General features: G+C 39.1%; 2 protein-coding genes across 2 annotated transcripts; both read left to right on the top strand.

Moving 5' to 3' along the window:
• Nucleotides 1–3,321: 3,321 nt before the first annotated feature.
• Nucleotides 3,322–4,302, top strand: LOC124225268 (olfactory receptor 52H1-like). The gene has a single exon (XM_046637824.1). It carries the CDS (start codon nucleotides 3,322–3,324, stop codon nucleotides 4,300–4,302), a length of 981 nt encoding a protein of 326 aa, XP_046493780.1.
• Nucleotides 4,303–11,033: 6,731 nt separating this feature from the next.
• Nucleotides 11,034–11,990, top strand: LOC124225278 (olfactory receptor 52H1-like). The gene has a single exon (XM_046637852.1). The coding sequence runs from the start codon at nucleotides 11,046–11,048 to the stop codon at nucleotides 11,988–11,990; it is 945 nt and encodes a 314-aa protein (XP_046493808.1). The 5' UTR covers nucleotides 11,034–11,045.
• Nucleotides 11,991–15,078: the final 3,088 nt, after the last annotated feature.

Here is a 15,078-nt window from a genome sequence, read left to right on the forward strand (position 1 = left end):
GATCTGCAAGACACAGCCAGAGTCAAAAAAAAAATTTAGTGTAGCAGAGGTTATTTCACCCATTTTTATATGCCAAACTAGGTATATCAAGCTAGTCAGCATATGACTGCCTTTAATATTCTGGGTCTGTTTTCCCTTGAGTCATTCTGCACTTAATATTTATATCTGATTTAGTAAAATGGAAACCATAATTAGCACCACAAAATTACAATGCACCTTAAGCTCTTTCTGTGATATGCAAAGCTTGCTCTGCATTGTATATGTTACCCTGTTATACAAGAAAATTCCAGTATGAAAAGTCTCTCTGAGACACTGAGATCTATGGTGGTTCTTTTTTGTCAATACATTAAGACAATCAATAAAATAAAAGGAGAATATGGGAAGTGAGAGAAAACGTGGTGGTATGAATAACTTTTAGGTTTCTGCCATAAACAGCTAGATATTAATAATGTAGCTCCAGCTACATGGTAAGCATTCAATAAATATGGAATGACTTGGAGAGTCATTTATGTAAAGGTGTAACTCATCTTGCTCTGAAGTCATTGAGTTTCTTCAGTCCGAGAAGTATTTCAATGCAGTTACAAGTAGAGACCACCGGACAGTCCCATTCAATGAAATAGAAGATGACATCATATCCCAGGAAAACCTTCACCTAAGAGAAGTATTGGGGTTGGGAGACTGAATGCATCTGAATGTAGAGGGCATTGAAAGCCTGGCGTTCATATCTGTGCTACAACCACATCATTTGGAACTCACCAGTGTCCCTAGCCAATCAACTGTCTTTTCTCCAAACATTCACATAAACATCTTCTGGGGTCCAGAATTTAAAGGCTCATTATCACACCATTCTTCCTAGCTATTTTACTTCATTTATTCTCTCAAAAGGTAATTTTCACTATCTATAAATGACCAGTTTATGCAGGCCATACGCTGAAGAATACCAGAAGTCCTGATTTCCCTCCTCTGTCCAAAGCCCTGAATCGTATCCTATGTGTATATGATGTCATTCCAGGCCAGGAAAATGTAAATGTAAGCATTTACATACTAATAGCGTTGACTGGGGACTGGAGTCCCTGGAGGCCCCCTAGATTTTAGAGCCCTCATTTTTCAGAGTCTCCTCATCCCCTGAGAAAAATGAACAAAAGATAAAAGGTTATGTGATCCAGCTGTGTCTGTCTTTCCTAGATGGAAATAAATTTCTTTCTTCTCAAGCTTCAACTTCTCATCTGGGTGTCCTCCCGTCCTTTCTTTTCATATGTTCTCTCCAGTTGTGTTGTGTGCCCTCCTGTATCTCTCTGTTCTGATCCTTGGAACTATCGTGTTCAAGCCCTCATCTGACTTTTTAACTCAGCACTAGCATCAAAATTAGGTGCCTGTGAGTATTATCTGAGTGTGGTAAAGGTGGTGTTGGTGGTAGGAGTCTTGGAGAGGCAGAATGGGAAAGATCAGATAGTGTTAAAGCTCCTTGAGTAAACAATATAATGAATGGCTCCTCAAAGATATGCACATCCTAATTCCTGGAATCTGCACATATGTTATTTATATGTGAAAGGAGACTTATGATTGATAATCAGCTGACTTTCAAATAGGAAGATTATCTGAATGCTTTCAATGTAATCGTAATGGTCTTAAAGTACAAGAGGGAGATAGAAGAATTCAGAATCAGAAAGAGATATGTGGTTACAGAAGTCAGAATAATGAGATATGAGGAAGACTCAATCCACTGTTTCTAGCTTTGAAGATGGAGGAAGATGTAATAAACCTTCCATGTTTTCTGGCCCAGATGGGACACACTCAGAGGTTTTATGTGAAAAGAAGAAAAGTTAGTAAAAAATGACAGGCTTGGTATATTAGTTTTACTACTGAGACTGTAGGAATGGTTACTCTGTATGAAATCTTGTCTTCTTCCACTCTGGAAGAGACATATGGAGACCGAAAATTTGTAGTTTAGAGGAGCTCCCAATAATCAAGGCAGGATAGACATACTTAGGAAAGACAAATCCAAGAGAATAAGCAGTAAAATAATGCAAAGCTCAGTGGAACCATCTGATAGATTTTTGTCCAAATGATTTAAAGCTGTGATAGTATAGGCAGAGGAGTAGATTGCATGGTTCAGCAATGCTGGAGACGTTTCCCTGGAGACAGTAGTACTTGTAAGGATCAAGAGCACTGAGTAAAATTTAGACACATTGAGAGAAGACAAGATTGCATTTAGGGAAAAGGCAGCAATACAAGCAACGAGATGTAGGAATAATGGAGAAATATGTGGAGGCCTATATACATACATTTTAGGGAAGAAGTAAGACACATTCACATAGGTAGAACTAACACATATAGGGAAAGTACTGACTGTAAAACAGGAAATAAAATATATTTTATTGATATAATACCTACAATTACATGCTTTTAAACAAGGTTGTGAGCGTCTTGATGATTTCAAATTTTTGAGAGATCAATCTGGCAGCATGAGATGAAGAAAGTGTTTGCAAGATTTGGGAAGAATAGGAATTCTTCTACTATGGTTCCAATTAGTGATTAGGATGGCTTGAGTCAGGGAGGAAGTGGAGAAGAAATGGAGTAGGCAGATAAAACAGGGATTTCCAGAAAGGATCATAAAAGCTGGCAGATGAGATATAGGGACTGAAGCAGGAAGAAGAGTCACAGTCAACCCTCAGGTCATCACGCCTCAGCAGTGAGAGAATGATGTAATGACGAAGTGGGGTAGCTGATCACAAAGCTGATAGAAGGAAGAAGATAATGAATCTTGGAGAATTCTTGATGAACTGACAGAGGAATGTTTAGGTGGAAATTTTCTGCTAGAGTTTGAAGAGGTGGAAGCAAGTAGGGAGAAGTAGATTGGGTCTCCCAGCATCCAAATAATACATTGAGAATGTAGATTTGCTAATTCACATATGCCCCTGTTATTTCTTTGAATGGATACCTTGGTGAAGATATTCCTGAGACTCATGCCAGGTAGAAATTCAATACTTGCATCTTTGAGAAATCTCAGATGTAGTTACGTGGTGAGGACAAGACAATCTTGGAATATTACTTGATGACAAAGGGCCAATATGCTCCCAGGTCATCGATCTGTTGGTACATAGTCCCACCATAGTAACAATCTGGTTATTGTCATGTCTACAGGTAGGGAATGATTGTATTAATTGAGGTCTCTTGACAACTCTTGGTAAATGCTGTAGAGGTTGTGAAAGAGGTAGGTCGTGTTTTCCTTATGTTTATTGTGTGATGGAAACAAGGGATCTTAGTTGTAAGGAGACTTGAAGGGACTTTATGGCCTGTTAGTGACAGAAGTCAAATATCATGTTTTGTCCTCAGGGAATGACAATCACCATGATGGCCACATTAAATTTTACCAGTTTCAATCCAGGCTCCTTCATTTTGGTGGGGATCCCAGGGCTGGAGCACTTCCACATCTGGATTGGCATTCCTTTCTTCGCTATCTACCTTGTGGCCCTTGCAGGTAATGGTGTCCTTCTCTACCTCATCACTGTGGACAGCAGCCTCCATGAACCCATGTTCTTCTTCCTCTCAATGTTGGCCTCTGCAGACCTCATCTTAGGCACCACGTGTGTCCCCAAAACACTTGGCATCTTCTGGTTGAATGCTCAGGAAATCACATTTCCTGGCTGCCTCACCCAGTTGTTCTTTCTCCACTTCAGCTTTTTCCTGGACTCAGCCATCTTATTGGGCATGGCATTTGATCGTTACGTGGCCATTTGCTCCCCTTTGAGATACAGGAGCATCTTGACACCTAAGAGAATTGTCAGGATCATTGTGGGCATTGCTGGTCGGAGCTTTAGTGTTATTTTGCCTGTTGTTTTCCTGGTGAAGCGTTTGCCTTTCTGCAGGACACGTATCATCCTTCATACATACTGTGAGCATATAGGGGTGGCCCGGCTTGCCTGTGCTGATATTTCCATCAATATCTGGTATGGCTTTGCTGTGCCTGTAATGACTATTATCTCAGACCTGATCCTCATTGGTATTTCCTACACTCTCATCCTTCGTGCTGTTTTCCACCTTCCATCCAGAGATGCCCGCCAGAAAGCCCTCAGCACCTGTGGTTCTCATGTCAGTGTCATTCTCATATTCTACACACCAGCCATATTCTCTGTCCTTGCTCACCGCTTCGGCCACAATATCTCTCACACTTTTCACATTTTGTTTGCCAACCTCTATGTGGCAATCCCTCCTGCACTCAATCCCATCATTTATGGTGTGAAAACAAAGCAGATCAGGGAGAAGGTCATCTTTCTGTTTTTTCCTAAAGGGATGCAGTGACCTGGGGATGAGAACATGGACAGAGAGATTGTGGGAAGTCAAGTAATCATCTTGATTTAATAGAATTACTTATGTAAATGCCTAGCAGAAAGCCCTCCAACAATGGATCTAACGCCTCCAAATTTGAAGATCTTAATTCTGTTGAAAGAATGCATTGGTAGTATAAGAGAGAGAGAGAAATGAAAGGATTTTTCAAGTCTCAAGAAAATGATAGGCATCCAATGAAAAATCCTAATTTTCTACCATCAAGAACATAAATGCATAAAAGTTTTACTCTTCCTTTGGCCCTTTTATCCTGTTTCAAATTCCTCACTTTAAAATAAAGGAACAAATACTACTTAATTCATAAGCTTGCTGTGGGGTTAAATTTGTTTAGCACATATTCAGCACATAAATGCAATAACTATTGGTGTGTTGAAAGTTCCCAAGTCTAAAGCTCTATTCTCAATTCTTTCTCTGTCTCACACAGCCAACTCTCTATTTGATGATTCCTCTTGACTATCCCACTGAAACTTCAAAATTAACGTGAAGCAAAAAAAATTACCTTGTTCTCCTCTTCCTTTCTTCACAATCCACCCATTTTCTTGATTTCTCTCTTATTAAATGGTATGGAATTCAATTAGTTTCCCAAGCCAAAGCCTTTCTCTTTATCTTATTTATTTTTTTTAATTATTTAAAAATTAGTTTGCTATTATGTCTTCCGAATATCCTTTAAGTTCATTCATGTTTCACATTAAAACATGATCAGTACTTTCTCTCTCTCCTGGATTTTTTCAGCAGCCTCAATTAGGAATTTGCTCCCTCTAAATTTTTTTTATCTCCCAACCATTGTTTGCTCAGAAACTAGAGTGGTCTTACTAAACTCCAACTAGATCATGTCAATCTTCTACTTAAAACATTCAAAAGTTACTCCTTTCGCCTGGAATAAAACTCGAATACCTTAACATAACTTCAAAGCCTTTTATGGCAAGATTGGATCTAATCAGTTATCACTTGGTGTCCACTGACTCAACTTTCCCCTCTCCTCTCACTCATTCCTTTACATGCTCTTTATGTTACAATTACCCTGCACTTCTTTTGGTTTTTCAAGCAACCTATGTTCTCTTTTCCTTCTGGACCTGCATGTATGCTATTCCCTTTGGAATCCGGAACTCAGCTTGAATTTGGTTAGGCATGAGAGTGAAGGGAAGTAACTTTTCAATCTCTTTTTGTTGCTCTGTTTCACACCCACTAGCATAGCTGTAATTTTTGTTTTAAATGGGGAATAACAAGTATTGATGAGAAAATGGAGAAATTGGAATCTTGATACATTACGAGTAGGATTGTAAAATGATGCAGTCTCTATGGAAAACAGTTTCTCAGTTCCTCAAAAAGTTCGAAATTAACAGCAATGAAATATTAAAAGAAGCATAAGAAAATTTCCACTTAATTATTTATGAAAGAGCAACATGATTTCAAGTTACACAATTTGCCACATATGTAGTAGTAATTAAATTATGGGAACTTCCAGTTTGAAATATTTGATTTGTACTCCTATGACAATACTAGATAGCAAGGCCAGCTGTCTATTAAGGAACCACTCTTAGATAATACTAATAGAACCATATCATTTATGTGTAAAATAATAATTGATTTGTTGCTGTTATTTAAGTGGGAGTGGAAGGTGGTGGGTATAGTTCCATTTTTAAGGTTTGAATTATGAATAAAGAGGCCAGAGGCACGAGAGCATTTTTCCACTGGAAAATCATTAACTGATTTACTAGAAAACTTTTTTATTAGCTCAGGTTATGGCAACGTTCAACTCTAAGTTCTATATAACCTTATGTATGACCACAAGTTCATATATAACTCATGCATCTTACCTATCACCAGTTCTTTTCCACACAATGAACAGTCAAAGACAGACAGATGTCTCCACAAGTGGAGAGAGTATACCAAAGGTAAGACTTGGGCATTTTCATGGCTTGAACATATCTACTCTTCCTATAAAAATCCTGGCCCAAGAAAACTTGACTTATAGTACATAAAACAAAACACTGTTGTGCATTTGACTGATATTTTCAGTAGTTTTGTGGTGTGGGGTGTAAAAAGATCGCTATTGAAAATAGAATTATTTTTACTCTGGGTTCAATGAGAAGGAAACATCCCTGTGGATGAGGCAGAGGCAAACGAATTAGAAATTTTGGAGTCCACTATTCAGAGTTATTGTTGAATATCTTTGCAGATGTATAGACGGAGAGACTGGATTTATTATACCAGGGAAATTGACATGGCTGTTAGATTTGTGGGATTAGAACCTCTTATGTATAAATTGAGATCTGGGCCTGCAGAACTCCTGATAGTACCAACAGGCAGATCTAACAGTCTTCCCACAAGAATGTATTTTATTAATTTTTATATAGTTTTCACCAATGAAAAATTTCTAATAAATTTTCAATTTGCATTGAGTCCAAAATAATAAAAATGTGCCAACCACCCAAAGATTTAGATGAAGATAAATAAAAATAGAGGAAATAACAAGCTCCATGACTCTGAGATGAGAACAAAATGAGATTTAAACTAAGGAACAACATAATCAGACACACACTTTAGAAAAAGCAATCTGTTTTCTGTGTGGAAAATGTACTGAGAGAGACAAAAGTGGAAATAAGATGGTCCTTTAAAGGCTATTAGAGTAATTTAAGTAAGAGATATTGGTTTCTGGACAATGGAGACAGAGAAGAAAATGGATTGGGGAGATATTTGAGAGGGAACAGCAATAGAATTTGTTTAAAAAAGCTCATGTGAGTAGTGAGGTGACATTTGCTGAGCTTAGGAGCACTGACAGAGCAGGTTTGGGTGGGTGGTGGATGCAGTTTGAGACATGATGGCTCTGAATTTAAAGCGGGATATTTAGCGAAAGATGTCCCAAAGAGGCAGCCATTTGGTGCCCAACAGGAACATACTCATGCAGTCCTTCACAGGAAATAGCGCCCATGATTTGTTCCATTTCTGCCCCAATAGAGACAGTTCCAACTAACTTTCTTGCTTTCCAGTTTTTCTGTTCATCTACATATACACTGGTCCTCTAAGGGAAACTGAAAGGCACAAAAATCCATTGTAGAGCTACAAATGCGGATCCTGGGGCCCCACTCTGCAAGGCAGTAGACTGTCTTGAAGGGGGCCATGTAATCATTTTAACAGGTGCACTGTGAGCCCACCAAGTGTTAAGCATTTTCACAAGCACTGTCCCACTTGTCATTTCTTATGCATAGTCTTGAGAGGTCTGGACTATCTTATCACCTTTCCATAGATATTAAGTACCTTGTGCAGAGTCCTTTATCTCGTAAGCAAGGACATGAGTTTGAAACTTAGCTGACTTGATAGGAATAAGCACAGAGCCACATGCACACACACACAGCCATACATCCACAGACACATTAGCTTTCATGAAAATGCAAAAAATAAAAATGCATCCGGAGGCAGTGTTAACTCGCAGGCATGAGCAGGGTTAATATGAACTTCTTTATGCTCTTCCCTTGAGAGTGAGAAGAGAAGGCGTCAGGGTCCCTCAAGCCCTATCTCCCTCTTCCTCACTTTGAGCAATGACCACAAAAAATTAATGAGCAGGGAATTGACCTGTCCATCAGTCCCATCTTTTGCCCTCCACTTATTTCTTTCTTTGGCGAGTCTGTCCCCTTGCAGATTTCTGTGTGTCTGTCAGCACAATCTCTCTTCTTTCCCTTTGGCCCAATCTTGAAGATTAGGTGAGTGCTGGCTGTTTGAAGGGATGTAGTTGGGACCAGGATTGGCAGAGAAAGAGGGAGTGAATGAAAAGCTCAGGACTCCATTTTCTAGGAGCCATGGACTGAGCACTATAACTTTCTTTCCTGATCACTCCCACTTATAAGCCGAGGTCACAGTCTCCAGTACTTGATATATGCTCCATCAAATGGGCGCCAAAAAATTAGAACAGGTGGGCAATGATACAACTGGGTTAAGGATGGCTATGGTAAGTGTTGTTCAGGTAATTTCTGTGTTAGATATGTGACAATCTGTGTTAGACATAGCCCTAACCTGAAGAGTGAGTTTGAGTGTGTGGTTATGTGTGTATGCCTAGGGTGCATTTGTTAGTTTTTATGCATCTATTTCTGTTCTCTTCTTCACTGTGTGATTTGACTGCTAGTGATAATACTGATGATATAAAATATAACCTAATAAAAAGTAGTAAAACTTATTATGTGCTTATTATGTTGCAAGGCACTGCATTAAAGAGTGGTTTTAGGGTCATGTCTTATTCTGTCCTAATAATGACTAAGAATTAGAGATATTAGGCCCTGTTCAAAATAAGGAACCTAAGGATCAGATAGTTCAGGTAAGCCTGCCCAACTTCACACAGCTAACAAATTATGGAACTGGGATTAAATTGCCTAGCTTTCTGGCTCCACAGCATAAACTCAGTGCCCATATTTTAGTAAGGTACTGTGAACATCTGTGTGTATGTTTGTACCTATCATAATCACATTTAATAAAATTAATACTAATTCCTGTCTATCATCTAATATGTAATTCACATTTAAATTTCCCCAATTATAGATTATCTTCTATTCCTAGTTTGTTAATAAAAAATTATATTTGATTATTCATTATTTTCAATTTATTTTTATCAAGCAAAGTATTTTCCTCATTTATGCACCCTTCCCTTTTTTAGTGGCACTGACTTGTTGAAAAGACAAGGCTGTTTTGCAGATCATCCCATATTGTAGATTTGTCCGACTGTAGAATGACAAGCCTCAGAGTTAACTTTCTCTATGTGTGCCCATGTGTGTGTTTATAAATACTTTGGGATGACTCTATGAACATCTGTTGTGTTCACTACATGAAAATATACAACTAGGGGAGATTTTTCTCACATATGTATAAAGGATGACTTCAGACAAGCTGAAAGAGCTGTTTTTCAAAGTATATGGTTTCAGGGTCCTGATGTCATATGTTGCTTGAGTTTGTGAGCAGCACAGAAGAGAGATTTTCAACATGAAAGTTAAACAACCTAGCCAGATCTCCAGTGTTGGCAATAGGTGAGTTCTAGGCCCCCAGTGGGTAAGAGAACCAAGATGAAAATGAGTAAGCTGGAGAACATGCATACACAGCAGATGGGGGACTGAACTGTGGTCCATTGTCTGAGCTCTGGACTGTGTTCCCAGAAACTAGAAAATATGAATTATGGAGAAACTAATGAGGATGGTTTGAGTTTCTACAAGGAAGTGTTTTTATTTATAGGAATGGGAAGTTCAGAAAGGAAAGAAGAGAGCATCCTATTTCTCTTTTGCCATAAACAGGAGAGTGGAGGAATTTAGCATCGGTCTGGGAGATGAAAGGTATTGTGAATTGGACCTGAGAATGAGATAAAAAGTGGGGCAGGGATGAGTTTGAACATGAGTTTAGACCTTGTCTATTCAGGAGTCTGAGGTGGATGGCCATCACAAGCTTCCCTTCACTGTTCTCCCCATCACAAGCTGACCCTGGGAGCCCTTCTCCTTGCTGTGTGGTTGGTTATCTGTAGATTATTAATCGCTTTCTATGCAAACACATCACTGGAGACGGAAGAAGGTATGTGAACCTAGTCTTTAAAAAGCAACTCCTCAAGTAAAGATTTTGGGAATTTACAAGACAAATGGCTGTGCCAAAATCTAATCATGAAATATTTTGTTGTTGTGTTTGTGTGGTATGTGCATATGTGTGTTTATGTGTACATACATGTGTGCAGGTGTGTGTGAGAGAGAGACAGTGGAAGGGAGAGTTTACGTTTGTGCAAGATTATGTGTGGGTAAATACGTGATGGTAAAATATATGAGAAAATCTAAGTATAGATCAGAGTATGTTTGAGATTGTAAATCTTAAGTGTGTCTATCTAAGAGAGTATGTGTCCTGGAGTCTATGTGTCTAATAGAATATGTGTTCACAAGGAAAGAATACTTTTTTTGGATAGAAAATTTGACTAATAGTGTTATTAAGTCCAAAGTATTAAGATATTATACAGCTGTACAGTGCACAGTGTGCTGGAAAATGACTAATTTTTGGAGGAGCAACAGCTCCTGAGCCTCAGCTATAAGAAACTTTTCTAGTTTAAATTTAAGTTACATGTGTTATCCAGCATAGTGAAGGAACTCAGCTTGTGTTTGTTGAACTGAATTAGATGTCTGGAATGCAATAAAGGGGTGTTGACCTCACAAATCGAAGAGCCACAGTCATCAGGTAGTCTTGAAAAGAGTGGGTAATTACTGTGGGACAGAGATGACATTCCACAATGACACAGAAAGTATATATTAACCAATAATGTCCATAATGCCATATAAACTATAATCCACGAACCTATTGAAAAATATGCCTGGAAATTTAACTTGTATCAGGGGCAAACAGTATAATGAAAAGAATGATTTTAGCCAGTGAGAAAGGCTTCATGGAAAAGTTGTGTAAATCAGCAGAGGCAGCCAGAAGGAAGAAGATATTCTCTTTAGGTAGAATGAGTATAAATCCCATTATATCTGAGGCAATACTGGTTTATGCATGTTACCTGCTATCATTACAATACCAACCTTTTTTCACTTCAAAGGTGTCATAGTTTGGAAGATAAATTAGATAGTCACCTTATCTTTAGGATTCAGTAATGATGAGTAGTTTTAAGTGAGTAACTCAAGTGACCCTAAATATCCTTTATCACCCTCTGTCCTCAGGATCTGGAACTTGTGCCATTCTAGTCTGCCATGATCATTTTCAACGTGAGCAATTACAACCCAGCAACCTTCATTCTGGTGGGGATGCCAGGCCTGGAGCAAGCCCACGTGTGGATTGGGATTCCCTTCTGTACCATCTATATTGTGGCCATTGTGGGAAACTGCATCCTTCTTCTCATCATGGTGGAGCGTAGCCTTCATGAACTTATGTTCTTCTTTCTGTCAGTGCTGGCCATGACGGACCTCATCTTGTCCACAGCCTGTGTTCCTAAAACACTCAGTATCTTTTGGTTTGGGGCTCGAGAAATCATATTCCCAGGGTGCCTTACACAAATGTTCTTCCACCATTATAGTTTTGTCTTGGATTCAGCCATCCTGATGACTATGGCATTTGACCGCTACGTGGCTATTTGTTCTCCCTTGAGATATACCACTATCTTGACCCCCAAGACCATCATCAAGATTGTTATGGGCATCTCCTTTCGAAGCTTCTGCATTGTGCTGCCAGATGTATTCTTGCTCACACGTCTGCCTTTCTGCAGGACACGCATCATACCCCACACATACTGTGAACACATAGGCGTTGCCCGGCTGGCCTGTGCTGACATCTCCATCAACATCTGGTATGGCTTTTGTGTTCCCATCATGATGGTCATCTCAGATGTGATTCTCATTGCTGTTTCTTACACTCTCATCCTCTGTGCTGTCTTTTGCCTTCCCTCCAGAGAGGCCCACCAGAAGGCCCTTGGCACCTGTGGTTCCCATGTATGTGTCATCCTCACATTTTATACACCTGCTTTTTTCTCCATCCTTGCCCATTGCTTTGGACACAATGTCTCCTGCACTTTCCACATCATGTTTGCCAACCTCTATATTGTTATCCCACCTGCACTCAACCCCATTGTCTATGGAGTGAAGACCAAACAGATCAGAGATAAGGTCATGGATTTGTTTTCTACCAAGGGTACGGAATGATGTTCTACTGTGCAATGGAAAAACTAGGATAAGTTTATAGTGTATGCTAATATAGCAAGAATTAAAAAAGCCAATGCTATGTAAAGTAAGAACTGCCTGCAGGTGCTTTTGCATACCAGGAAAATGGCATGGTCTATAGGAAGGAGACGGTTCTTTGTACAAAGATTTCCTTAATGACTTGTTTCCTTATGGAATATGAAATTATAGAGAATATGATCAGGAGGACGGAGGTGAAAACAGAGAGCCAAGTTACTCTGAATGGAAAAAGTAATGAAAATTTGGAAATTGAGATTTGCAGCTGTGGAAAGAGAAAAATGCAAGAGAGACTAAAAGTGAAAATATCAATGAGAACTTTCTCATTTAGGGGGATAAGCAGATGGATTTAGGACATTTATGATAACATTCAATTCTAATTATTGTCCATGTTATACTTTTGTAATTCCCTTAAATATCCCATCCCTGCCCCACCCACAGGAAAACCTTTTAGTACAAGTCTACTGTAAGCAATGCGTTCTGTCAGCAGTGCTCTAATGGGAATGAGAGAAGTAGCATATTTATCAGTACCAGAGGTGGTGGCACCAGTGCTGACAGAGGAGGGTAGCCTCTAGGCTCTATGACACATTGAAGAAGTAAGCTTCAGTAATAGTGCCCAGGAGAACATGGCCCTGGAAAATAGATGGAGATCTGAGACAAGGGCTGGGATTTCTACAATGCATAGATGAGACCTCAAGGCAGTTCATTTGGACACTAAAGTAAAAATTCAACCTCATTGGCCAGAGGATTTGTGGAGTTCTTATCTACAGAGTGTATTTTCTTGATTTCAAGAGAGAAGCAATTACAAGACACATTTCTGCAGTGAGGAGGGAGGTTGAGGAGGGGAAAATTAAAGTAAAGTAACACATCCAAGGCAAGATGCATCCAAATTCTATAAGCATTAGAATTAAGAAAATACCATATGTTGTGAGCATAAAAAAAGAAGAAAGATCTGGAGTTCTTCCAATAAATCTTTTGTTGAAAACTATCCATGTATTTTGAAATTATTTATAGAGTACATAGTATATATCAAATATTCTAAGCATTCAGGATATGAAGGCTAATAAGATAGAAGAGGCTCTACCTTGCTTCTATAGAGTTTATATTCTAGAAAGAGTGACAAAGAGGAAGCAAGAAAACCAATAAATCCACTACAGTCAAATAGTAATATAACCAATAGAAAAATAAAGCTGAGTAAAGTGATGGACTAAAACTGGACAATGAGGACAACAGAAGAGAGGATAGAAATGCAAAGACCCTGGGGCTGGAAACAGCTTGACATGAATTGAGAACAGGAAAAAGGCCAGGCTGGCTGGAGCAGAGTGAGGTGGGGGTAAGGGATAAGGGTTGAAGAGGAGCAGCGCCAGATCCATGAGGAGTAGAATCATCCAAACCTCATTCGTGGAAGAAGAAACTGAAGCTCACAGAGTGAAAATGACTTTTCCGAGGCACACAGCAAGGAACTTAAGTATGTGGAGCTAGAATAGAATCTGCCGCCCCCCGTTCAGCGATATTCCCATTGAACACAGCCTCGTGCTTGTGTAAACAGACTCCAGAGGAAGGGAAAAAATATTTAGGAATATCAGAGCCTGTTTTTATTGCTTTTGTGAACTCTAGTACTCTTGAATGAAGCCACATCTGACTAAATGAGGATTCTGCTGTCTGTGCCAGCTTACCAGAAATACTCACAAATATGAGACGAGGTTCTCTTTTATTCTTTTCTGGTTATTTACATCTTGCTGTGAACATGGATTGGCCAAGAGCTGAAATTTTGAAAACTTTACTGAAGGAATCATAAAGAGTCTGAGATGAGACAGTTTAAAAGTCTATATTCCTTCCATCCAGGAACTCAAACGCATGGTATTCACTGGACATGCATGAATGACTCGCATGAAAGCTTGATGACCTAGAAAAAACAACAAAGGAAGGAATTGTCTCCTGCACTGTCTCCTTTGGCCCCTCCCACCCTGTATGTTTGGCCCAGTTATCTGTTATTATTTTTCTACCTTTCCTAGGAGAGTTCATTTATTTCTATGGCTTTATCGCCTCTTTGCCGGTAACTCTATATCTTAGTTTTTGTACTTGGTCTTTCTGATAAATTTCAGTGACTGCTTTCCTACCTCAAAGGGTCAGTACTAGGATTAAAAGAAAAAAGTAGATGAATGTGCTTTGCAGATTATAAAATACTGCTCTAATATTAGCTGTTATTTCAGTATTTTCACGAATTACCACTGACATTCTCGCCTTGGATTCATCATGTTTAACCCTGAGCTCGTCATTGTCTTCTAAAATCTTCCCACCTCTTTACTCTTTCTGGAAGGAGAAAACAGGTAAGGCCCAGTTTTGCTCTTCCCTCAAGTTTAAATTTACTGTCCTAGCTGCCAATGGCTCTCTCTGTTGAGACTGGATGCAAATCTTCTATTCCATTTTCAGATCATGAAGGAAATTAGGAAATTACATATTCATGTTTGGATTAAAAAAGAATAATTATACAAAAATCAGCAGGTGTCTTTCTCGCACATAAATTGTCTTATCCTATGTCCTGTCCCTCTTGTAAATTCTCCATCTGTTACATGAGATATTAGCTATTAAGACCCTATCAGTTGGGGTGTTGACTCCTTTTATCTTCCCATTCTCAGAACTTAGAACTATATTCTACACATACATCAATGAATGCGTCCCTAATACTTTATTTTCTAGACTTTCCACATCTAACCATTCCGTAAGTCTTTGTGATTCCATTTCTGTTGTTTCTTGGATTTTAGCCCTACTAATTCACCAGTCCATTTGCCCCTGTCTTAGTCAGATACTTGCATTTTGTACCTAGACCAGATATTGCATATTTTTTTTGTTTTTTTATTTTTTTGCTGAGGAAGCTTTGCCCTGAGCTAACGTCTGTTGCCAATCTTCCTCTTTTTTGGTGAGGAAGATTAGCCCTGAGCTAACATCTATGCCAATCTTCCTTTACGTTGTTTGTGGGTCACTACCACAGCATGGCTGTTGAGTGGTGGAGTTCCATGCCAAGGATCCAAACCTGTGAAGCTGGCCCACCAAA

Source organism: Equus quagga, chromosome 14 (genome assembly GCF_021613505.1).
Source record: "Equus quagga isolate Etosha38 chromosome 14, UCLA_HA_Equagga_1.0, whole genome shotgun sequence".
Lineage (NCBI taxonomy): Eukaryota > Metazoa > Chordata > Mammalia > Perissodactyla > Equidae > Equus > Equus quagga.